Raw genomic sequence first — 23,383 nt, 5'->3', positions numbered from 1 at the left:
TGTCCAAAACAGGACCCACGAGGCTGGGGGGAGCCTGTGCCAGGTTCGGGTTTACAGGAGGATCTCCAAGGGCTTCTCCAGCTCTGTCCGCCCAGCACCCAGGGCAGTGAAGGGACCGAGGGGGCCGGACACCAGCCCGGGTCTCTCTCCCCAGCCCAGGGGAGGATGCAGGATGTGTCCACAGGCACAATTCTCTAAATCTGGGTTTGCAGGAGGCCCTGGAAGAGCCAAGGACTGATGAGAGATTTCAGGACATGTCCCTCCAAGCCACACGCTGAGGGTACAGCTCACCCTGCTCCCAGCCCTCCTCTGGGACAGCTGCTGCTTTGGCAGGAGGTGCTTGGTCAATTCCACAAATCTCCTCAATTCTTACAGCTGCTGAACCCCACCATCCACCCTCTCCTCCCAGCTTCCACCAAAGAGAAGAGGGGTCCTTTTAAAAAACAATTTCAAAATTTGTTTTTATTTCAACTCAGCATTTACATCCAGGTCTAGCTCAGCTCCTGGCAAGTGCTGGCTGCTCTGCTCTACAGCCAAGGGATCTGCCATGGAAGCCCTGCTTGAAAAGGAAGTGTGACAAAGAGATGGGAGAACTGCTGTTGGAACCATCCCAGTGCTGGCTCCAGTGGCAGGAACTGCTCACCCTCCATACCAAGCTCAGGACAGCCTGGCCTTGCTCTGATGGGCCTTTATTGCTTCTGTGCATGTGCTGCCCACTGAGCTGGAAGGGTGAGCAAGAAGGGGAGCAGTTGGACCACTCCTGGAGGGAGAGGGCAGGAAGTGCCCCTGAAGGGAGAGCTGCTGCCCAGAGCCCAGAGCAGCCCAGTACCTGCCCTCCCTCCCAGAGGGAAGAGCCCTTCAGACAGGGTCACCCCAGCAGCCCTGTGCCCTGTCAGTGTCCCAGCTGGCACAGGGCACGCTGGCACTGCTCAGACACTGTCCCTGCCACCCCTGCACAGGCTGGGGCTGGCACTGCCCTGCCCTGGCTGCTCTGCTGGCCTCAGCTCCCCTTCCCGGGCACGGCTGTGGCAGGGGGCACTGGCTCGTAGTGGATGACTGCTGTGGCCATGCTGAGGGCTTCCTCCAGGCTCTGCTGCTCTTCCAGCTGGGGAGGGAAGGGGGAGAGACAGAGAATGAGTGCTGAACCCCCATAATGCAGCTCAGGGGGCTCCCAGCAGGACAGAGGGGTGACACAGGTGGGTGACACAGGTGGGTGACAGGGGGTGAAGCAGAAGGACAGAGGGCTGAGATGCAGAAGGGTTGTTTGCACAGGAGCATTCTGCAGTCCCAGCAGGATGTCCCTGTTCTCTGCACACAGGGCCTCTGGGAATTAAGGAGCAAGCCCCCCAGGCAAGCAGCAATGCAGCAGGGCCACAGGTGGCAGTGGGTGGCCAGGGAGTGAAGGGGACAGTGGAAAAGCCACGTGGTACCTGCACAGCAATGTGGGTGCCGTGGGAGGTGGCCAGCAATGCCACCTGCTGATGGCAGAGCGGGGCAATGTCCGACTCCTCTGACACCACCGCCCCAGAAGCGACTATGGTCACCTGGAAAGTTCAGTTAATCTTGTTTTAAAAGAAAATGCAGCTCTCTTCCAGCAGAGGCAGCAGGGGCAGCCCCAGCTCTGTCTGTACCTCCTGTGCCTCGGTGCCATCAGTGCTGGCCACAGCCATGGTCCCAGTGTCCCCTCCCTCGGGCACGGCGAGGACGCTGCTCTGTGCCACCACGCCGATGGCACTGCCCAGGGCCTGCAGCTCCTCCTGAGACAGACTGACCTGGGGATGACAGCAGAGCTCAGCGAGCCTTTGGCACCTCCTGAGTTTAGCAATGCATCAGGCTGGGCAAGGAGGAAACTGAGAGCTCCAAGCACCAGGGACAAAATTGACAACAGGACAACAGAGAACTCAGAGCTTGAGTCTTCGGCCCTCCCCATCCCACCACATCTTCCCACTCTGCCTTTTGTCTGAAGCCTGGATGGGGATGGCTTTGTGCACTGCAGCAGCACGAGCATCTCAGGCTAAGAGGAAACAGGTCACTGCTGGCAGCTGCTTCCCTTGCCCCGTGCCACAGAAGGAAATTTTTTCCAGTCAGCACAGGGGCAGCTGGCGGAGGGAAGTACAAGAAAAGCACTGCTGTATACAAGTGATGACAAAACATCTCCAAATGCAGCCTGGGTCAGCAGAGCTGGGGAGCCAAGGGCTGCCAGTGACCACACAAACACCCAGAAACCCTCAGCAATGGGGACACTGGGACCAGAGAACCCCACACCAACACTGCAGCAGTGGGTGAGGATGTAGGAGGGAGCCCTCAGGGCAGGAAGAGCCCAAGAAACTCCAAGGTCTGAAAAAAATGCTGGAAAAAGCCCCTGCAAAGAACATCCTGGCTGAGTGGAGGAAGAATCTCACTTCAGATAATAACTGTTGTCCCTGACATGCTGGAGGGTGTCTGTGTCCATACCTGCTCTGTCCCATCCTGAGAGATAAGTGAGATTTGTGTAGGCACAGCATCTTCTTCTTCATCTTCCTCCATCTCTGAGAGGAAAGCAATATGCTGACTCTTCAGTGGAGAGCCTCTGTCAGCAGCTGCAGCAGCTGGATCAGAGAAGGGGAAGAGCAGCATTACCAGGGTGTGAAAGCCCATGCCTGGGTCCCAAGGGTAGCACAGAAGAGCACAAGACCATGATGGCCTGGCAAGAAGGACCTTTACCTCTCCCTGTACCACAGAATGGGCCTGTTCCCAACCTCATGGACCTTCCAATAAATCCAGCTTTGATGGGGAAGCAGGCAGCCACACTCGGCTCTGGAGGGGCGTGTCTGCTCTTGCCGTCACCTCCCTCCCCTTTGCCACACCTTGATGGGGGAGTGGCCGCTCACCCTCCAGCTGCTGCTGCTCGAACAGGGCCTGCTCGCTCTCCTCGGTGGCCTCCAGCTCGCCGTGGCTGCTGCGTTTGTGCATGGCCAGCGTGGAGGTCTGTCGGTAGGTCTTGCCGCAGCTGCTGCACGTGTAGGGCTTGCAGTGCGTGTGCACCACGTGGTGCTTGTACAGGCTGGAGTACTCGGTGAAGCGCTTCCCGCAGCCCGGCACGGTGCACAGGTATGGCTTCTCTCCTAGGGCAGAGGCCACAGAGCTGAACGTCACCCTCCTCACGCCCTGGGGAGGGATTCTCCACCAGAGCAAACAGCTGGAGACAGACTGCTGGAACAACAATCAATCCAATGAAGCAATTCCCACCATTTCCTCCAACTCCCAGATCCACTCCTGTGACAATGCCCATTCCAGCCCCACCAAGCTCCCTGCTGCTGGCCCCCTCCTACCTGTGTGGATCCTCATGTGGTTCTTGTAGTTGGTGGCGCTGGTGAAGCCCCTGCCACAGCCAGGCTCTGCACACGTGTAGGGCCGCTCGCCCGTGTGCGTCCGCATGTGAACCTTGCGGATGTTGGACGTGGTGAAGGAGCGGCCACAGCCCACGAAGGGACACTTGAAGGGACGCTCACCTGCATGGACAGGGTGCTGAAGGTGAGAGCTGCCACCATGCAGCCACCTGGAGTCCCTCTGAGTGGGCTGTGCCCTGTGCAGTTCTTGCCCCATGCTGCTCACCCGTGTGCGTGCGGATGTGTTTCTGCAGGTCCCCGGAGGTTTTGAAGGCTTTGCTGCACAAATCTTCTGGACACTTGTAGGGTTTCTCACCTGTGTGTGTTCTCACGTGGCTCTTCAGACCATACCCTGTCCAGGACAGAGACCACAACTAATTTTGTGATGAGAAGGAAACACCATGACAAGGAGTACCAGCCCTCAGCGCATGTACCTGAGTGTTTGTGTTGTGTCTGCAAAGCTTGAAAGGGAAGAAATAACCAACCCCAACACCACTTCCAACCCTGCTGCCACCATTATCTGCCCACAATCAGTGAAGGCTCCCGTGCTGTGATTCCCTTGCTTTAGATGCTCTGGATATTGTGCTCTACTGGCTTGGACACAAAATGAAATCTGCTGAAAACAGGAATTTGTTACCTGTGGCAAATGCTTTCCCACAGCTTGGGAAGTCACATGTGTATGGCCGGTCACCTGTGTGAGCACGTTCATGTACCTGGAAAAGAAACAACAGGTCCCTAAAATGAGGTCCAAGGGAAGGAAGAAGGAAAACTATGGAAAAATGCTGGTGGAGAGAATTTAAAGTTCCCTGTTGGATTTCACCTTGGCCAATTGACACAACTGGGTCTCTTGCGGAGCTCAGCAGTAACTCAGCTGCACACAGCAGAGCATCCTGCTCTGGCCGTGTAACCTGGGCTGGTCTGGCCTGCACCCTGCCATGCCTCCTGCCTTACCTTGAGGTGGTGGGCAGTGGTGTAGAGGCGGCCACAGCCTTGGTACCCGCAGCGGAAAGCTCTGCTGCCGACCTGCTGCCCCTTCCTGTGGCTCTGCACCTCCTCCTCCTGCAGATCCTGCTGGGACAAGCACTGGAATCAATCCAGCAAGCCACCACAGCTTCACCAAGCCCACACAAATACTTCCCTCCTTGCCATACATATGCACTCCTGCAGTTATCTTCCAAAAACATGTTCCTACAAACCAGTTTGTGCCCACATGGTGAAGCCCAGGTGACAGGGCTCTAGGAACCTGCATTTCCCCCTCCCACCTCCCAGGGTTCTCAGACATGAAACTCCCTTTCTCAGCTCATTTGAGAAATGTGCAGTTAGTATTTGCTAACTCAGCAGGGAAGCCACAACATTTTTATAATTAGTGGCAAAGAGGAGTTCCAGTCACTGAAAAATTCAGACCTGGGAAGAGATGTTGCTGGAGTCTTTACTCTTCACATGGCAGCTGTCTGTCACTCCCTCCTCTTCCTCATCAGAGCCCTGTGAGTGAAGAAGCACAGGCCCTGTTTGTGTGTCCCTGTGCAGCAGGAAGGCAGTGACAGCCACAGTGCCACCCCACCCTTCCCCAGCGAGCAGGGGCTGGGCCTGCCACAGCAGGAAGGTCTGTGCCCAGCTCAGCACTGCAGCACCCTCCTGGCAGCCCCTGCTCCCCAGCCCATGGAGATGGGACAAAAAGGAACTGCCTGGGATATTGGGGTGGGACACTGCAGTGACAGCACAGCAGGATCTGAAGCTGCTTTGCTTTGGAGGTCACCATGGGCACAGTGGCCATGGCTCTGGCACACCAAAGGCTGTGTCACAGCAGCTCTCCTCCCTTCCCAAACCTCAGCCTGCAGCAGGCCCAGCACCCCACAAGACCAAACAGCCCCATTCTGTGTCCCCAGCTGCCAGGCACCCCTCAGCAGTGCCACTCACACTGGACCCTGTCCAAGGACTTCTCTCAAACAGGGAGGGCACAAACTCAGGCCAGCAGATGCTGCTGTGCCCTCACCTTCCTGCCATACTGCTGCAATGCATTAATGGTGTCCACATCGAGGACATCATCTTCCTCCTCCTTCCCAGGCAACCCCTGGAGCCCAGCTTCCATCTGCACTTGCAGGATGGTGCTGCCAGGTGCCACGATGACAGGGTGGTGGATGTAGGCAGTGGAGCCATCCTCCAGCTGGACAGCCTGGAATGTGCCAGGCTCGTAACTCTCTGCAAGAGGAAACGTTCAGGTAAAGGGCTGAAAAAAAATTCAGCTGAAAAAAAGCTCAGTGTGAGGCAGGAAAAAAGTGCTTCACCTCCCCAGCCCTGGAAATCTGAGACATTCCAGCAGCTTCTCTCCAGCTGCCAGGGAAAGAGCAGGGAGTGCTTTACCTTTGGCTGTGCTGTGTATGAAGGCCATGCTGCCATCCTCCAGCACCACTGGCTGCCCATCTTCAAAAGCCACAGCCTCTAAAAGGAAAGGAAAACATCCCCACACCTTCCTGGAGCACCCAGCTGAGGCTGCCAGGCAGGAGAGGACACAGGGCTGCCTGCTTGCCCTGAAAGGCAACCACAAGTGTAGGTTTTAAGACACCATCTGTGCCCTTCTGATGTGAATGGTGAGGTTTTCAAGGCTTCATGCACAGATTTGCCTCTTCCTTTGCTCAAAGGAGTGATGCAGTGTCTCACCAGTTTCAAAATGCCAGGTTATATCCCAGCAAGAAGGGGATATAATGGAGAAGGATGGCTCTGGCACAGGGGAGTGTGAAGAAGGAAAGCACAAACATCCCATGCCAGGGGAAGCAGGGGTGAGGAGAGCCCCTCTCACTGTGCATGTGAAGGCAGGGAGGAGGCTGCAGGGCAAAAGGGGCACAGCCAGCTATAAAACATCCATTTCCAGCAGCCTTTGGAGAACAGAACAGGGAGGTGGCACACAAGGAGCATCAAGGAAGGACTGCCCAAGGTAAAAGAGCTCTTTCTACCTGCCCTTTGGCATCTTGGCATGGCCAAGGATGATTCCTCCGTGCCCCTCTGGTGCCTGCCACATGAACTGGGCTCCCAACACCTCTCTAAAGTTCCCTAATTTCAGAGATGATGTTGGCTGATGGGTCAGTGGCCAAGGTGGCATTGTTCCCAACAATCCCCACACGACCCCTCCCACCAGCAGCACCTATTCCAGAAGCAATGCATTATCTCACAGTTCAGAGGAAAGTCCTGCCCAGCTGCTCCCACATGAAACAACTCTGTGTGTGCTGTGTGCCTGGCACCAACACAGCTCACAGCTCACTGGGCTCGTGGTATGACAACAGGGAGAGCCCACAGGTGAAATGGCACTTGAACATTGGTCTCCACCTCCACCAAATTCACCTTCTCATCAGATTGCTAACGACTTTGCAGGCAATGGCCTTGTTTACTCAGCCTCAAAACCACAAGAAAGAAACCCCAACAGAAACCCTATGCTCATGTGGACTTTTGAGAGCTGAACTGACAGAGGAGCCCAAATGCTGGAGCACTGAGAGCTGCAGCCACACCTACAGTGTCCTTCCAAAGAGAAAGAGGGCAGTGTGTGTTCCTCACCTTTCTGAACTGTCACCTGATGGATATAAGCTGTGGTCCCATCTTCAAGTTCAATGACTTGCCCTTCAATCAGCTTTTCACCTGGAACAGTTAAAACACACCATCAGCTGCTGACCCAGCCCCTCTGCCCACAAAAGGGACAAATTGTCAGTTCTAGGCTGGTATGGATCAGCTTTTCCCCACAGAGACACTTCCCAGAAATGCTGGCATTGCTTTGTCCAGACAGGACACAGAGATCCTCAGGCATCCCTTGGTGAGGAGCTGCCCCTCACAGACAGAGCATACAGAGGAAGCAATTACACTTGTGTTGGAAGAAAATACCAACTGTGTGTGCTGAGCAGCATCAGCAAGGGCTGGGAGATTTATCTATTACTTTGGCAGAGGATCAACTGTTAGGAAACAATTACAGCACCTAAAGGAGCATAAAGTGCTGCCACTGTTGGGCTGTCGAGGCTCAACTCTGCCAAAGCCTGACTGCAAACCTGTAATTGTGACTGAGTTACCAAAAGATTTGGTGCAGAGAGGATTTGGTGCATTGCTCCATCCCACTGAACATGGAGAATCCAGGTTGGTTTGAGAGGGGTCACACAACCTGGTGGTTCCAAGACAGCACAGCTTCACACACACAACAAACCTGCAGTGAGTTTGCTCAGAAAATGAAGCAGGAGAGCAACCCCCAGGACAGGGAGCTGCACAACTCCTCCATCCTGTTCTGCAGGCTGGGAAACAGCGTGCTCCTCTTCCTGGGAGCAGTGGGTGGTGCAGAAAGGGGCACCTCACCAACACCAGGCTAAGGGCAGGTGTGGAATTTGGCACCTCTCTGAGTGGCGAAAGCACTGCTGTGAACCAAACCCTGTGCACACCAGGGATGCAAATCCACCTGCTCAGCCCAGGGGAAGTTTTGGTGGAGCAGAGCCCTGCAGGCCACAGCATCAGCTCCCTGTTCACAGCAACCCTGGGAAGAACAGGGCTCTCCTAGTCTGAACAGCACCTTTATTTCCACAGCAACACCTCTCCCATCTCCACAGCTTCACTTCCAAACCACAGGCACGTTTGAGTTGTATTTTATTTCACATCACACTTCAGTGCAAATCCACCAGCTGCCTGCGTGGCAGCTCCCACGCCGTGAGGGGCCCTTTTGGTGAGCCTGACTCTCATTTCAGAGGCAGGAGGAGCCTCTGACAGCCCGAGGCTCTGTTACCTCTGGCAGCCTGCTGCAGGTAGGCCGTGGTGCCATCCCCAAGGGTCACTGCTGGCAGCCCCAGGCTCTCCATCCTGCCCCGAGTCCCCACACATGGATCCTGCCTGGCAGCACGGGGGCCTGTGGGACACGGGGTCGGCGTCTTTGCTGTGAGCCTTGAGTAAAAAGAACAATTCCGTTTCAATTTCTGCCCTTAGCTTCTCCTCCTCCTTTTGTTTCTCCACTTTTGCACGCTAGGAAAGGCTTGAATGGCCTCAAAAGACTTTTGAGGTTTAAAGGGTTAAGATGGACAATGCTGCATCCTTCCCACACTAAAGGCAGGCAGGGTTAAGAATCTATTCCACAGCCAGATATGAAATAAAGGTTATCAGAGAACTGAAGTGACAGACTCTTCTTGGAGACAGCACAAATGTTATATTCCAGCCCTTCCCGTCCTCCAAATGATCTGCGGGGGTTTCCAGGTACTTTAAATCCTGAACCTACAGGCTGAGCATGTCCTGCGCTGCAGCACAGAGGGGTGATGAGCTTTATTCCTCCTTCTCCCCTCCCTCTCCTGACTAATTCCCAGCCTTCCAAGGAACGCAATCCCAGGCTCTAAGCAAATGATGCTAAAGCCTGCACACCCCCACAAGAACATTTGCTGATCGGTTATCTTGCAGAGGCGCCACAGCGCGCTCTTCCTGAGCCACCCCTGACAGACAAATCTTTGATCGTTTCGTTTCCAGCAGCGAGCGAGGAACACCGTGCCCGCCGCCGCTCGGTGCCCACTCGGTGCCGCCTCTCCCCGCGCTGCGCTACCCCGGCTCTCACCCCGCCGTGCCCCCGACAGACCGGGGAACCGCGGCACGGGCTGCGAGGGCAGGGCCCGGGGATGGCGGGGACACGGGGGGCTCCCCCGCGCGGTGCCCCGGGGGCTGAGGCGGCTCCGGGCCCGGCCGCCATCGCCGCCCCCCATCCCCCACACCGACCTGAGCTACCCGCCGGGCCCGGGTCCGCCGCCGGCCCGACGTGCACCGCGCGCGGCCCCGCCCACCCCGCAGCCCGCATGGCGGCGCCGCTCCCACCCGCGCGCGGCCGCCCCCGCCCGCTATACGGGTTCCGGGGCGCGCGCGCCGCCCCGCGGCCAATACGGGGAGTGCAGCCGGCGGCGCATGCGCGGTGCCAACGCTGAAGCCACACGGCCCCGGTTACCGCTGCCCGGCCCGGCCCTGGCCGCCGGCGGTACCTGCCCCGCGACCGGGACCGGGCAGTGCTGCCGCCCGCGCCCGGCCTGGACCGGTAGCTCCTTTTCGGCGGCCGCTGAGGCCAGCCCGGAGCTCCTGGAATACACTGTGAAGCGATGCGGGAACTCCTACCCTGGTGGTCGGACACAGAGGGCAAAGAGCCCGCGGTTGTTTATTTAACAAGGAAGGAGATGCGGGCGGGCAGCCGGGCGGGCTCCCCGCATGGCAGCCCCGTGGTGCCGCTCCCCGCCGCTCCCAATATGGCGGCGCGCAGCGCCCTCCAGTCTCGCGAGATCTCGCCAGTATTTATATCGTGCCGGAACCACTTCCGGTCCTTCGACCCGAGCAGCCGCAGCCATGAGGTGCGTGCAGCTCAGCGTCTGCTCCACTCCATCCGCCCCCATCCTCCGCCATCCGTGCCCGGTGGGGGCCCCGGGGCTGGCCGGGCAGCCAGCGAAGCACGATCCTCGGGGTGGATGGCGGGGGGAACGCGCAGGGACCGGGACGGACTCGGAGCCGCGTCCCGGGCGGGGCTGGCTCTGAGTCCCCTCTGCCGTTTCCCCCCGCAGCAGCAAAGTGTCCCGAGACACCCTGTACGAGGCGGTGAAGGAGGTGCTGCACGGCAGCCGTGCCAAGAAGCGCAAGTAAGAGCCGCCGACACGGACGTGTCACCCCCGGCCCCGGCCTTCCCCCGGCCAGGCCTCACCCGGTGCCTCCCGCAGGTTCGTGGAGACGGTGGAGCTGCAGATCAGCCTCAAGAACTATGACCCGCAGAAGGACAAGCGCTTCTCCGGGACCGTCAGGTTCGCCATCCTCTCGCTCCTACCCAGCCTTCGGCGCTGCCCGGTCCCGCTCGGGGCCGCAGCGGTGCCGAACCGCTCGGGGAGTCCAGCGCGGCCAGGCCCGGTGGGGCGGCTGGACGGACCCTCACCCTGGGTCTTAAAACATGAGGGGAGGTGCGGCAGCCCCCGGGCTGTGCCCACCGGCCTGCCCGGGACGGCAGGTGAGGATGCCCCGTGCTGCGGTAAGCTCTCTCCGTGCTGGCTCCGTGCACACGCGCTGGGGCTGGCCCGTCACTGACTCGGACCTTCCTTCCCCAGGTTGAAGTCGACGCCGCGGCCCAAATTCTCCGTGTGTCTGCTGGGGGATCAGCAGCACTGCGATGAGGCCAAAGCAGTTGACATCCCTCATATGGACATAGAAGCTTTGAAGAAGCTCAACAAAAACAAGAAGCTGGTGAAGAAGCTGGGTGAGTGTCCATAAGGCTTTTCCCAGATTTCCATGTCTTGGTTAGTTGCAGAGCTGAAACTCTGAGCAGAGTCAGCCCCAGTATCTGCCGAAAACTATTAAGCCACCAGGCTCTTTCCAGTGCAGATCTGACAGATCAGTACTGCAGGAATGGGGTTGGTTGTCCAAGGAAGGGAGAGACACAAAAAATATCCCTGTCAACAGTTTCATCCCTTGCGATGTCCCTCACTTTCCTGGTCGGGGAGCTGGAGGGCAGCAAAAACCAGGAAACACCAGAGGCAAGAGTGAGCTTTAGTCCTGCGGTTCTTGTGTGCACAGAATGAAATGCACTCATTTTCCCTAGTCAGAGAGTAAAAGTCCTTCCCTTCCTGAGAACTCAAAGTGCCTCTGTACATGGCTCAGGCAGCAGGAACTTGTTCCTCAGTCCATAATGGGCCATGGAACTGTAGTTGTTAGGTGATTGTTGGCTAAGCCTCTCCTAGATGGATCCTCTGTCTCACTCATCCTGCTGTGCACAGGCTGCAGCAAAGCTTGGAACTCAGCAAGGGACAGTTCCTTCAGGGAGCAGGATTTGGGTTATTGGTGTGTGGGGCTGGGGCCTGGCTGCTGTGACAATCGTTCCTCAAAGATCCTTGGCAAAACCAGCTCCAGTTCTGGTGGGACCCAGGAATGTTGGATTTATCTGCATGGAGGAGTTGCATGATCTCAGCCGAGTCCCTCCTGGAGCTTGGGGTGGGAGCAGGGTCCATCCTGAGCTCCTGCTTGTCTCCTTGCAGCTAAGAAGTACGACGCCTTCCTGGCCTCCGAGTCCTTGATCAAGCAAATCCCTCGAATCCTGGGCCCGGGCCTGAACAAAGCTGGGAAATTCCCTTCCCTGCTCACCCACAACGAAAACCTGGTGGCCAAGGTGGATGAGGTCAAATCCACCATCAAGTTCCAGATGAAGAAGGTAAAGCCTGGCTTTATCTGTGTGCCTGGGGCTTGTTCAGTGTCTCTGCCATCTCTGGCTTGGGCTGTAGGTGTCCCTCGAGTGTTCTGGAGCTGTGGCTGCTTTCCTCCAGCAAGGGGAAATGTACCCAGAGTATTCCATGGCCAGCCAGGAAGGAGGAATAATTTAACTGTGGTTGGTGGATCTTGGAGCAGATAATGAGGAGAGGGTTGGATGCTTCAGTGCTGAGCACGATCCAGTATGATTAAAGCTGCTCCCAGCACGTGGGTGCTGCTCATGGCGTGTCCCTGGGGGGCTGAGCATGAGTGGGGGCTTTGCTGGGGGTGAATTTGGGACTTGGCTCTGTCCAAGTGAACTTGGGAGCAGCTGTAGAGTTCCTGAGGACACAGCAGATCTGAGGGTTTGCAAATGCTTGAGCATTTAAAATAGCTGAGCTAACGATGTCCTGACACTTGGCCTCTTGGCTCACTCATAAATCCTCCAGCCTGTGGGGAGCATTGACTTCCAGGCTGCTCAGAGAGGAGCTTGGCCTCTGCCACAGTGCAGAGAGAGCTGGGGGCAGAAAGTGAAGCTGGTGTGGGCATGTCCAGGCCGTGGGTCAGCTCTTTGCTTTCCCTGTGGAATCTGTACCTGTGTCTGTCCCCAGGTGCTCTGTCTGGCTGTGGCCGTGGGTCACGTGAAGATGACAGAGGACGAGCTGGTCTACAACATCCACCTGGCCATCAACTTCCTGGTGTCCCTGCTGAAGAAGAACTGGCAGAACGTGCGAGCTCTGTACATCAAGAGCACCATGGGGAAACCCCAGCGCCTCTACTAAGGGCTGGGGCAGCAATAAACCCTGCAGACACCCTCAGCTGTGTGTGCCTGTGTTCCTGCAGAGCTCCTGGGGCAGGCTTTGCCAAAGAGCTGCTTGCTCCTTCCAGGGGAAGGGCTCAGATGAGGCCTTGATGTTCATTTGAGAGATGAATTCCAAGTGGGAAATTGGAGCTTTTGAGGGAAGGAGCCTCACCCCCTGCATTCAGAGAGGGTGGGGAAGGAAAGGATCCCACGCTCGCCCCCAGAGCAGAGGTGGCCCAGCAGGTGCAGGTTCAGCAGTTGTGCCCACACAGGGGACCCTTACCTGCTGCAAAGCTCCCCTGAATCCTGTGCAGAGCCCAGCCCTGCTCTGGCAGGGGCAGCAGAAGTGTTTAAATGCAATTGCCCCTCACCTGCCCACACCTGCCCAGGTGCAGCTCATGAGGACTTGAGCATTGTCTGTCAGTCCAGGTGTGCTGAAGGACAGAGCTGCAGCCCAGCAAAGGGGTTGGGCTGAGGTAGAGGATGTTTGCCATCCCCTCTTCCCTCTAAGCCAGTCTAACTCCATGTTCTGGGCTAAAAATGAAATTAATGTGCATAAATAAATACATTGTGCAGGGACTGGAGAGCTTAGGGAAGTGCAGCATTTAAGCTTCTGGGGGGAGAAAAAATACTTTGGGCCCTGCAAAAGCTTGTCAGCATCTGAGGGAACAAAACAATGAAAATAGCTCTGGATCCTGCTGTTAGAAACCTTTAAAATAAGCATCAGAGCCAGTTTTTGAAAGATCAACACAACACCAAGAAATTCCATTTAATAATTAAAAAAAGACAATACAAAATGCAAACATTTCTTTTTACAAAGTTCAAATAACAATTTTTTTTCTTTTAATCAAGTGCAAATAACTTCATGAACTACATCTTGCTCATCACTTTAATCGTTTCTGCTGGAGATGGCAAGTCCTGGCCCGCTGCAAAAGGCAGATATAAATACTCCAACATGAGAAAAAAAAAAAAAAACCAAATCCAAAACCCTAACAACCCTAAATTTTCTTGACTGCTTCAAAACCTTGATCCCCGAGGTGGCTGATGTGGGTTCAGCCTTTCAAAGCCATTCTGAGCTGGGGGTGGGTGGCTCCAGGGGCCCTGTGGGATTTTGGGGGCAATTTGAGCTGTTTGGTGAAAGCAGAAGGGGGAAAAGCTCCATTACCAGGAGGTTGTGCTGCCACCTCATCCTTCCACAGCAGGAAGCAGAGGTGGCTTGTTGTAATCTTTGCTGCAGCGTTGTTCTTCCCTCTCTGCTGGGGCTCTTCTCCTTTCTCTGCAGCACAGTCCTGTCTCTCCTCAGGGGCTCCTCTTGGGCTCTTGACCCACCCCTATTTATCTCAGTTACCTTCACGAGATACAGCTGCTGCCCAACTAAGGACCCTGCAGCTGCAGCTCGTTTGGAGTAACTTGGAACCACACTGGTGTTACAATACAACATATATTCAGGCCCCCACAGTGGCTGGTGTGGGGACACAGCCAGGACAGCCCTGAAACCTGACATTAGATGAGCCAGAGTTAATCAAAGTTAATGAACTCTGGTGGGCACGAGGGCAGGGTTGGTCATTCCTGGGCTGGTTTTATTTTTGCTGGTTTTATTTTTGCTGGGTTTTTTTCCTTCGAAATGCTAAGGACCCTTCCAAAGGTCACTGTCCTGTGTCACTGTCCCAGAGCCACAAAATCCCTCCAGCAGCTTTTTGTGCATTAAAGCAGCTGCTTGCAGACAGCGACCAAGTGACAAACAGCTCAGCCCACAGATGTGGAGCTTCCAAACAGGCTGGGAGCCGGCGGCAGCAGGGGAAAATCCACAGCTGGGATGAATCAGGACAGACTTTTCCAACTGACGCATCCTGGGGACAAACCTCAGCCCCTGTGCCAGTGCTCAGCCCCTCACAGAGCCCGGGAGAGGCTCCTGGGGTGCTGGAGCAGTGTGGATCGAGGAGGGAAAACAGGATGGAGGAAAGATGGACCCAGTGGGACAGGCAGAGCAATAAATAATGGGTCTGTTAAAAGCAGGGCTGGGCTCAGGTGTGGGCAGGGGGACAGTCAGGGACAGGTGGGGACAGTGATGGAAGGGAGCTGCCGCTGGCAGAGCTTTAGGCTGCTTGATCATTTTTAGTCCTGGCAGCTCCAGGTCTTTGAGAGGATGAAGATGGGGATGAAGGTGGGAGGATGACAGCTGAGAACTGGTGGCAGGGCTGGAAAAGGAGGGAGGCTTGGGGAGGAGGAGGAGAAGGGTGAGCAGTTGCCTGTCCCTGGGAGTCCTTCTGTCCACCTGAAGATGCTGGGGGGACAAAGCCACCAGTGATGTCCACCTGGCCCTTGTCCCCAGCTGAGCCTGTCTGGGGAGGCAGATGCAGTGAAACAAGGGGTGGCAGGATGAGTTTTCTCTGGGATCTGCACCCCACTCCCTGGGGAGGGACTCCCACAGCATCCCTGCAGGGTCGGAACATCCAGGGATGGGGCCAAAAATGCCTGGTGGGACTCAGAGGCACAAAAGCTGCCCAGGTCTGTGAGGGTGGGATTGCTGTACCTGGGGAAGAGATTTGGGGGCTGAGTGGAGGGCCAGCTCCCCTCTCCTCCCAGCCCCATCCTCAGCAGGTGCTGGCTCATCCCCGAGCCCCTGCAGGGAAACAAAATCAGTTTGCAGCAAGCAGGTGACAGAGCTGATGCCCATTGCAATGGGACTGGAACATCCAAACTGTGGCTGGTCAGTCTGACAGGACCAGCTCCACTCCCATGGATGAACCAAGACATCTCCAACTCCCTGCAAAAACTCACCCCAATGCACCGAGCAGGAGAGGCACCATCTCCCCCCAGAGAGGGGTTTTATCGGGGACAAACGTGGCAGAAAAGGCCAGAAGATGCCATTGTGCTGGTCAGCGCAGCCCAGGCCCAGCTTGCTCTGGGTGGGTGGTTTTTGTTTTTCTTGCAAACACACATTCTCGTTTCTCAGGCAGATATAAATATTGTCGTTTCTAGTAGAAAAAAAAAAAAACAAAACAACTTCCCTCTAAATAATATAAGGAAGACTCAAATGATTGCACTTAATACATATGAAAAAGGTAGAAAGGAGGATATCCTAGTGCACAAACATTAACTCCTGCTCTTCTCAAAGCTTGCTTTTCCGAGTTACTCTTTGGCAGAGCTTGTAACCAAGTCTGGTTTCTTGGCACGAGTGTCTGGGGTGTGTGGAGGAGGAAGGGGGGCGGAAAGAAAAAAAAAATCGAACCCGGCTGAAAGTCCTTCTCCTTTGCTCCCTGTTTTCTCCCGTGCAGCCAGACATTGTTCTCCGGGAACGTGGCTTGGCTGCGCTTCCCTCGCAGCACCAGCGCGGCTCTCCAGCGGGCCGGAGCCACCACGGTGCCGCGCTGGTGGCCTTTGCCACCGCTCCTTTGCGTTTCCTTTTCCATCCAGTCGGCTTTGTCAGTTCTTTTCCCCCAAAGCGTCGCCTCCTGCGCTCCTCGGGGGCTGCAGGGACAGGGACCCCCCTCACTGTCCCGGGCTGCTGCTGGCACCAGGGAACGGGGACAGACCTGGCCTGAAGGAAACCAAAGGGAGAAGCACACGGGACCACTACTGCAGGTTCCTAAAACCTTCTGCTTCGGAAGAGGGGAGCGGCTTCACCAGCGCTGGGTGGGAGCGGAGCGAGCCCCGGTCTGCAGGGAGCGGCGGGGAGATCGTGGGGAGACGTCTGCGGGGCGAGCAGAGGCGATCCTGCCGGAGCCAGGCGGAGGGAGGAAAAATCAGAGAGGAGAAGGAAGGGAGAAGAGGGTTTCCTTGGCTGTGGGGCTATTTGTAAGGCCGGAGGAAGCTGGAGACTTTGGAGCGCAGGAGCTTGATGAAGGAGCGGGGCAGCATCTCCTTGTGCTTCTCTGTGTACTTGAAGTAGTTCTGGGGGTGCGCCAGCACGTCAAAGAAAGCTTTGATGAGCTTCTTGTCCTGCAGGGAAGCCGAGCCAGAGGGAGGTTCAGCATCACCTCCATGCTCCTCTGAAGCCCCAAGGGCAAGGAGAGCAGGAGGTATCTCCAAAAGGAAGGATGCCCTGGGGGTTACAGACTTGGGGCTCACCTTGAGGATCTCCTGGTGGTTCTCAGAGGCGTAGAGCCTTCCATCCCGCACGATGTCCTCCACCAGCTGCTCGTAATCCTCTGCCAAAACACACAGAACATGAGCTGCCACTTGTCCCCAAACCTCTGGCCTCCATCCTTCAGTCCACTGCCCCCAAACACACAGGAGGTGTGAACTGGGGGTGACCTGGGTCCCAAACTGTGGGGGGAGAAGCACCAGGGTGCTGGGATGGCATCTGCCCGTGCTCACCATCGTAGGTGACGTAGGGGATCTGGAAGCCCCGGGCACTGTTGGCCTCGCTGGTTTTGAAGTTGATCCAGAGCTTGCGGGAGCGGGCGGTGAAGGCGATGGGTCGCTCGTAGGTCTGGCAGGTCTCGTAGGTGGTGATGGAGGATGGGGAGGCTGCAGGGAACAGCAAGGGGACACAGGATGCTGCTTGCCCATCAGCAGAGTACCCCCAGCCTTACTGGGTCAGGGGTGGCATCAGGGATGGGAATTGTCCAGTCTGGGCAAGGCTGAGCTTCCCCTAGCCCTCATGTTACATACCAGGGATTGTTATACCTTCCTTGCTCTGGAAAGCACCACATGGGGCTTTTAACCCCCAAAATGGAGGCTGAGGCCCAGGTGTGCAGCCCAGCCCACGCACATCCCCCTGAGATCCAGCAAGACCCCCGGATGGCAGGGTGATGCTCATCTCCCCACTCACCCTATTCCCAAAACTCCCCTCCTGCTGCCCGGGGATGCACCTTTGTCCCTCCATGCCAGACCCCAGCCTTTTCCTGCCCAGCTCCTCCCCTGAGCACCGTGGCCTGCTCGGTTACCTACAGTTTTTCCGCATGACCAAGACGTCGCCGCACTCATCCTCGGAGGGGAGGAAGATCTCGGGCACCACGATGAGGATCTTGCGCTTGGGCGGGGGGTTGATGTTCCAGGTGCACTCGACGTTGGCGGGGTAATTCCCCGGGTAGTTGGGGGACTCGATGTAGCCCGTGTACTCCCCCAGCTCCCCTCCACACTGCCGGTCTGCAAGGCAGGAGAGCAGTTCAGATGGGAACCAGGGCATGGGTGGGAGTCCTGGGAAGGGCTTGCTGGGCAAGAGGGGCAGTGTGGAATCTCACTAGTCCTAAACACATTCATACTCTTAACCCCAGCAACCCTCTCCACCCCCATCCTATTTCTTCTTCTATCCAGCAACCTCAAAAACACTCCCAACACAGTCAAAACTTCCTTCCTAATCAGCCTGATCCCAATAGCAATCTATATCCACTGGAACAGAAAGCCTCACCTCCTTCTGGGAATGAAAGTTCATTATAAACTTCAAAATCCCCATCAGCCTGAAAAAAGACTTCTACTCCCTTACCTTCTTCCCCATTGCACTATTTGTATCATGATCTATCCTACAATTTGCAACACGATATATAGCCTCAGACCCCTACACTACAAAATTTTTCACCTATCTACTATTCTTCCTAATCGCTATCCTCACCCTAATCATCGCCTACAACCTATTTGTCCTATTTACTGGCTGAGAAGGAGTCAGAATCATATCCTTCCTACTAATCAGCTGATGACACGGTCGGGCAGAACCCCCCATGCCTGCCTGAAATGACCCCAAACTCTGCAGGATTTTAAAATACTTTTGAAGGAGGACCCCACACCTGTCCCCCCCTTCTGCTGCACCCCAGCTCGCCTACTTTTGCACTGGGACACGGAGGTGGAGCCGTCGAAGTCGGTGGTGGTGTTGCCGGGGCAGGAGATGCAGTAATTCTGCCGGAAATCGGGCTGGTAGGTGCCCACGGCGCAGCGGATGCAGCGGTGCACGCTCGTGTTGTAGTAGTGGCCAGGGGAGCACTGCACTGGGGGGTCAGGGAGCACAGGGGCTGTGTCAGCGGCTGGCACGGCCCCGCTGGGTGCGCCCGTGCTCCGCTGGGGACCGGCCCTGCCCTACCTTTGGTGTCGCAGTCCTGGAAGGACAGGGCTCCCTCGTGGCGCGTGGTCAGCCCCCCGCCGCAGGGGAAGCACAGCGCCCGCCCCACCTCGGGCTGGTAGGAGCCACGGGGACACGGCTGGCACGGCTTGAAGCCATCAGCAGAGTGCTGCCCAGGGGGACACTGACCTGCAGGCAAGGCATCGCTCAGTCCTGGCACCCCACATGCTCTCCTGCCCCATACCCAGACCCTCCTCCCCCTCAGCTGTGGCACCACCAGTACACCCAGAGAAGTGCTGCCCTTCCCGCGGTGCCCTCTAAATAATAAGCACCCAAACCAGCAACTCCTGTGAGCCCTGGGGATGCTCAAGGCTCTCCTGCCTGCTGGCTAATGGTTGAAATTGCAGCCCTGGACACCCCCTGAGCGTGCGTCCAGCCCCGGCTGTGCCCCCCTTACCGGTGCAGGCGGTGATGTTGGTGGCTCCGATGGGTCCGAAGGTGTCGCCGCGGGGACACAGGTCACAGGAGAGCTGCCCCTCCTTCTCCTGGTAGGTGCCGGGCGGGCAGGGCACGCACTGCTCCGTCTGCCCGTGGTAATAGGTTCCCTGCGAGCAGCTGACTGAGAGCCGGGGGGGACGTCGGTGATGCTGCGGGCGCTGCCACCGCCGGGTCCCCTCGTCACCCCGCCTCGCTCCTCCTTACCACACTTGCTGGCCAGGCGCTGCTGGCCCGGCCCGCAGCTCTCCTGCCGCTCCGGGGCCACGCTCAGCTTCCGGGCCACCTCGTACTCCATCCCCGAGAAGCGCAGCAGGAACCGCTCCTGGTTGATGGATTTCTTCAGCGCCTTGATGGCCGACTTCAGCTTCTTCTCCACTCGCTGTCGCAGGCAGTGCAGGTTGCAGCTGGCTGGGGGGCACAGAGGGGAATGGGGGTGCAGGAGGGATGCAGTAAGAAGGGAGGGGTGCAGAGGGAAGCCCAGAAGCATCAAAACCATCCCCCAAATGCCCAGCTGCAGGTGCTACCCAGCGTGTGCCAATCCAGTGCAAGATGAGGACTGGTTTATCTCTCCTTGCTGCATGGGGATGGCATCATGTCCCTGCTCCCACCCAGGATGTGTCAGGCCAGTGCTGTGCCCACCTGTGATCTCCTCAGGCTTGATCTCTGCCTCAAACTCCAGCGTGATCCGTGTCACCTCCTTGTTGGGGGAGTTGCGAGCCCGCCGCCCCTTCCCCTTCTTGGACGAGTCGCACTTGAGGTTGACGAAGGTGACCTGGCAGTCAGAGCACGGCGCCGAGCCACCTGCAGGGTGGGACAGGTCAGCACCCCCTCCCTGCTGGGCACGGGCACCTCCCCACCCTCACAGCTCACCTTGTGTCCCTGCCCTCCCAGCCTCCTCCTGCTTGCCCTTGCTCCGTGGGTGCAGGTGGCACTTGGCATCCTTGATCTTGAAGGAGGCTTTCTGCTTGACGGGGGCAGCCACAGTCTCTGAAAGAACAGGTGGGTGCTCAGCAAGCTGGCACGGCCCAGCCAGGCTGCTGGCAGCCGTGGGCACCCCAGGAGCCCCCTTACCGAGGCACTGCTGGCTGCTGTTGGTGGCTCTGTGCTGGCCCTGCCGCAGCACGGGGGTCCCACAGCTCACTGTGTAGCTGCTGTCGGACTCTGGGAGGGAGAAAGGGGAGTTGGCTCTGCCAGGGTGATGCAGGCAGGCTGTGCCATGGGGGGATGATGCCCAGCACCCTGCCATAGGGATCCTGCACCAGGGACCTGGCCCGTGGATCTACACCCAACAATGAGCCCTCCTAAACAACAGCATCCCTCCCTCCCTCCCTCCCGCACTCCAGCTGTGCAGCCACTCCTCTCCCCTCAGTTTAGGCCATGCAGGGAAATGGGGACCCCCTGCTCATGCTGGTGGTGGCACTAGTACCAGTACCTGGCAAGAATCTGGCCTTGGAGGTGCAGGAAAGGGCACAGCTGTCCTTCTTGCCCATCTTGTTGCAGGTGAGGGTGGCCCGTGGTGGCACCGAACCTGGCAGGCACTTCACCAGCTCCAAGGGACAAGCACCAGCTGGTGATGACAATCAGGGATGCCCATGGCTGGCACAGCTCAGAGACCCACGAGGGACCCCAGTGCCCTCCAGCTCATGGGGGATTCACAAGGGAGGAGATGGTGCCAGAGCGTGGCACAGGGACCCCAGCCTGGCATCCCAGAGCCCCCAGCTCCTCCCTGGCCCTGCTGGCTCCTGGCCTGACGTACCCACACAGTCCTTCTTGTTCCAGTGCAGCTTGCAGCCAGCAGGACAGGTACACTGGTAGCTGCCAGGAGTGTTGATGCAGCCGAATTTGCAGCCACCCCTGTTGATGCTGCACTCATCGATGTCTGTGGGGACAGAGGCAGGGACAGTGGCTGAGGGACAGTGGGGACTCCTCGGCTCTGACACTGAATCACTGCATTTCTCAGGGCTGGGATTCTGGATGGATAAAGCCAAGTCCAGCTGGGGCACCTCTGCACCTCAGGGCATTTCCAGCAGTGCCAGCTCCCCCAGCTGTGCCAGCTCCATGGGGATAAGGGACAGCCCAGCTCCCGGTGTCCCCAAGGGCCAGGCAGGGACAGGTGCAGCCCATCCAGGCTGAGCCCAGCCCCAGCCCCTCGTGGCACAGCAGACAGAGCTGAAACTGAACCCAAAAGGCTCAGCCCTGGTCCCTCTCTTCAGCAGGGCTGCAATGATGCTTCAGGTCAGGGATGGAGCTGTCCCTGTCAGAGCCCTCCCTGCCCAGCTCGCCCTCACTCGGGGCATTGGTGGGAGCCATCAATCCCTTTGCCAGGGGCTCACGCTGACCGTGTAGCTCAGAAATATCTGGAGGGTCGCTGCCCCAGCCCCGGAGCCCCCGGGCTCTCACCCCGGGCCGCCGGCACCGCTGCCACAACACGCTCGGCAGCCCCTGCGGAGCGCGTTCCAGCCACCTCCCGCTGCCCGCCCCCGCCCTTGGGAGCTATCTGCCTTGTGAAATTTAAATCAAACCCTTTTGATGTTCCCCTTCCCACCCCGCCACAGCTCCCTGCCAAAAACGCCGGGGATTTCTCCCTCTCTCTCCCTCTCTCTCTCTCTCTCTCCCGCTGCAGACAAGTCGCAAATTGTTCCTGTCGCTCTGTTTGAAGTTGCAGACACCAGCGAGTCTGGCTGGGAGCCCCATCCCTGCCCGGGGTGTGGAACCCAGCGTACCCACGGGCCCTGGGGTGGGCAGGATCCCCAGGGGTCCCACGGCAGCCGCACCCGGGGCTGTCCCACCCCTGGGACCCCAGCAGGGCCCAGCTGGCCCTACCTCCGCAGTGGGTGAGCCCATAGAGCGTGTAGCCCTTGTGGCAGAGGCACTGGAAGCTGCCGGGGGTGTTGATGCACAGGTGGTCGCAGGTGCGGTCGAAGGAGCACTCGTCGATGTCTGCAGGAAGGGCAAGGGGAGGAGGTGAGAGCTGGCACGGCAGAGGGGCCATCCCGGCCTCAGCACTGTCCCCTTCCTGCTCCAACAAGCTGTGATGCTGGGGACCCTGCCCTGGTATCCTCCAAGGGTCCAGAACCAGATTGCTCTGGGCATTCAGTGCAATTCTGGGCATTCGGGATGCTCTGGATATCCAACACCAGCGTGCTCCAGAGCCCTGGGCTCCCTCCCTGCCCCCAGCTCCTCCTCACCCACGGCACCAGCATCCCCTTGCCACAAGCTCCTGCAGCCCCTCTGCACCCCAAACGGGCCAAACAGGGTCAAAATCCTGTCCCTGGCACGGGAGGGCTGCAGGAGCCCCCGGCTGCTGCCCGTGCGGGGCAGGGAGGGATCCGGAGGATGCCAGGGAGGGATCGGGAGGATGCCAGGGAGGGATCGGGAATGCTGTGCGGGCAGGTCCTGCCTCGGGACGGTGCCAGCAATGCCTGCTCGGCCCCGCGGGCACCTCGCTGGGGCAGGGAGGCCCTGGTTGGGAGGTGAACCCAGCCCGGTGGGCTGGAGCATCATTTCATTGGCTTCATTAAGTTAATTGCTGCGCTCACGTCAAACTCCCCGAGCACAGAGCCTGGACGGAGATGAAAGCAGTGGCAGCCCCGGAGCCTGCCAGCCCCTCCTTCCTTCCCGGCCCTGTGTTTTCAGGAGGGAACGCTCAGGCTCAGGCACACCTGCCGTGCTGACCTCGGCCATGGGCTGCGGGGGCAGCACTGACCTCCTGGGCTTGTGGGAGATGAGTACAAAGATGTTGGGACAGGGAGAAAAAGGTGGAAGAAGCCGCATGGAGCAGCCAGCTCCATCTGGAGTGAGCAGGAGGCATCTCCCCATTCCTGCCCTCCCAGAACTGGGAGCCCTGGCAGCTGCCTGACTGCTGGCTTTAGCTCTGCAAGAGCCCACAAGCCCCAAGCTCTGAGACTGAAGGGCTAGGCCCCAAACCAGAGCCTGAATCCCAGGCACTAATGCCCCGAAGGATGCATGCAGTCCACAGGAAGGGCACAGGAATGAGCAGCACTGCTGCAGCAGCCATGGGAAAGGGGCAGGGCAGGGGCAGGGCAGGGCCCTGGGCACTCAGTGCCCCTCACCTTGGCAGTTCCTCTCGTTTATGAGCAGCTTGTAGCCCTTCTTGCAGCTGCACTCGAAGCTGCCCACGGTGTTCCTGCAGATGTGGTCACAGCCGCCGTTGTTGAGCCGGCACTCGTCGATGTCTGGTGGGGACAAGGGACACCCAAGGGTCACTCCCTGGCTGGGATGCTCGGCCAGGAGAGCCCAGGGCTTCCCTCTGGATGCTGTCCCCACCACGAGGGACAATGGAGGGAGCCCTTTGGGCTCTGATGGTCAGCAGGAGAACGTGGCTGATGTGGTTTGTTTTCCTACTGATCACAAAATTTACTGTTAGCAAACAACGTGTGACCAGGAGGAGGCAGCAGCCTGCCCTGTCCCTCCACCCCCAGGGCTGGGGCAGCGGCTCTGCCTCTCTGGGGCTGAGGGTTTCTTTTTATGACTGTGAGGGAGCAAGCTGTAAAC

General features: G+C 58.0%; 3 protein-coding genes across 7 annotated transcripts in view; 1 reads left to right on the top strand and 2 right to left on the bottom strand.

The window, feature by feature from the left end:
* Positions 1–434: 434 nt before the first annotated feature.
* Positions 435–9,614, bottom strand: ZNF76 (zinc finger protein 76). Of its 4 annotated transcripts, none has more exons than XM_074527952.1 (15): positions 9,471–9,614; positions 8,116–8,270; positions 6,915–6,995; positions 5,730–5,807; positions 5,362–5,567; positions 4,773–4,850; positions 4,320–4,436; positions 4,006–4,081; positions 3,595–3,720; positions 3,312–3,491; positions 2,871–3,104; positions 2,455–2,588; positions 1,632–1,772; positions 1,431–1,544; positions 435–1,105 (listed from the first exon to the last, which is right to left on the bottom strand). In XM_074527952.1, the coding sequence occupies exons 2-15, from the start codon at positions 8,186–8,188 to the stop codon at positions 1,001–1,003; spliced, it is 1,743 nt and encodes a 580-aa protein (XP_074384053.1). In that variant the 5' UTR covers positions 8,189–8,270; positions 9,471–9,614; the 3' UTR covers positions 435–1,000. The 4 variants fall into 4 exon arrangements, with proteins under 4 accessions (XP_074384053.1, XP_074384052.1, XP_074384054.1 ...); XM_074527951.1 differs by lacking the exon at positions 9,471–9,614 and adding an exon at positions 9,084–9,213; XM_074527953.1 differs by lacking the exon at positions 9,471–9,614 and adding an exon at positions 8,926–9,077.
* Positions 9,568–12,388, top strand: RPL10A (ribosomal protein L10a). The gene is made up of 6 exons (XM_074527954.1): positions 9,568–9,700; positions 9,908–9,982; positions 10,061–10,141; positions 10,439–10,587; positions 11,363–11,535; positions 12,182–12,388. The coding sequence occupies exons 1-6, from the start codon at positions 9,696–9,698 to the stop codon at positions 12,350–12,352; spliced, it is 654 nt and encodes a 217-aa protein (XP_074384055.1). The 5' UTR covers positions 9,568–9,695; the 3' UTR covers positions 12,353–12,388.
* A 3,435-nt stretch (positions 12,389–15,823) lies between these two features.
* SCUBE3 (signal peptide, CUB domain and EGF like domain containing 3) overlaps positions 15,824–23,383 on the bottom strand; it is a 29,166-nt gene continuing 21,606 nt past the window's right edge. For both annotated transcript variants that reach the window (XM_014271149.3, XM_074527950.1), the window contains 15 exons: positions 22,942–23,064; positions 21,692–21,808; positions 20,625–20,747; positions 20,301–20,435; positions 19,940–20,029; positions 19,739–19,855; positions 19,508–19,669; positions 19,073–19,276; positions 18,828–18,989; positions 18,392–18,559; positions 18,138–18,299; positions 17,269–17,466; positions 16,693–16,845; positions 16,444–16,523; positions 15,824–16,314 (listed from right to left, as the gene is read on the bottom strand). In XM_014271149.3, the coding sequence (XP_014126624.1) occupies positions 16,165–16,314; positions 16,444–16,523; positions 16,693–16,845; positions 17,269–17,466; positions 18,138–18,299; positions 18,392–18,559; positions 18,828–18,989; positions 19,073–19,276; positions 19,508–19,669; positions 19,739–19,855; positions 19,940–20,029; positions 20,301–20,435; positions 20,625–20,747; positions 21,692–21,808; positions 22,942–23,064 (2,144 nt within the window). In that variant the 3' untranslated portion in view covers positions 15,824–16,164. The remainder of the gene's footprint in view (positions 16,315–16,443; positions 16,524–16,692; positions 16,846–17,268; positions 17,467–18,137; positions 18,300–18,391; positions 18,560–18,827; positions 18,990–19,072; positions 19,277–19,507; positions 19,670–19,738; positions 19,856–19,939; positions 20,030–20,300; positions 20,436–20,624; positions 20,748–21,691; positions 21,809–22,941; positions 23,065–23,383) is intronic.

The sequence above is a fragment of the Zonotrichia albicollis genome, chromosome 28 (genome assembly GCF_047830755.1).
Source record: "Zonotrichia albicollis isolate bZonAlb1 chromosome 28, bZonAlb1.hap1, whole genome shotgun sequence".
Lineage (NCBI taxonomy): Eukaryota > Metazoa > Chordata > Aves > Passeriformes > Passerellidae > Zonotrichia > Zonotrichia albicollis.
The sequence above is the reverse complement of the archived record's forward strand: the minus strand, read 5'-3'. Positions and strand labels throughout refer to the sequence as shown.

Coding starts and splice junctions, on each gene's coding strand:
- RPL10A (XM_074527954.1), top strand. Junction 9,983..10,060: donor AGCCGTGCCAAGAAGCGCAA/GTAAGAGCCGCC, acceptor TGCCTCCCGCAG/GTTCGTGGAGACGGTGGAGC. Junction 10,142..10,438: donor CGCTTCTCCGGGACCGTCAG/GTTCGCCATCCT, acceptor TTCCTTCCCCAG/GTTGAAGTCGACGCCGCGGC.
- ZNF76 (XM_074527952.1), bottom strand. CDS start 8,188: ATGGAGAGCCTGGGGCTGCCAGCAGTGACCCTTGGGGATGGCACCACG. Junction 3,721..4,005: donor TGGGAAAGCATTTGCCACAG/GTAACAAATTCC, acceptor TGTCCTGGACAG/GGTATGGTCTGAAGAGCCAC. Junction 1,106..1,430: donor GCACCCACATTGCTGTGCAG/GTACCACGTGGC, acceptor TTCCCTCCCCAG/CTGGAAGAGCAGCAGAGCCT.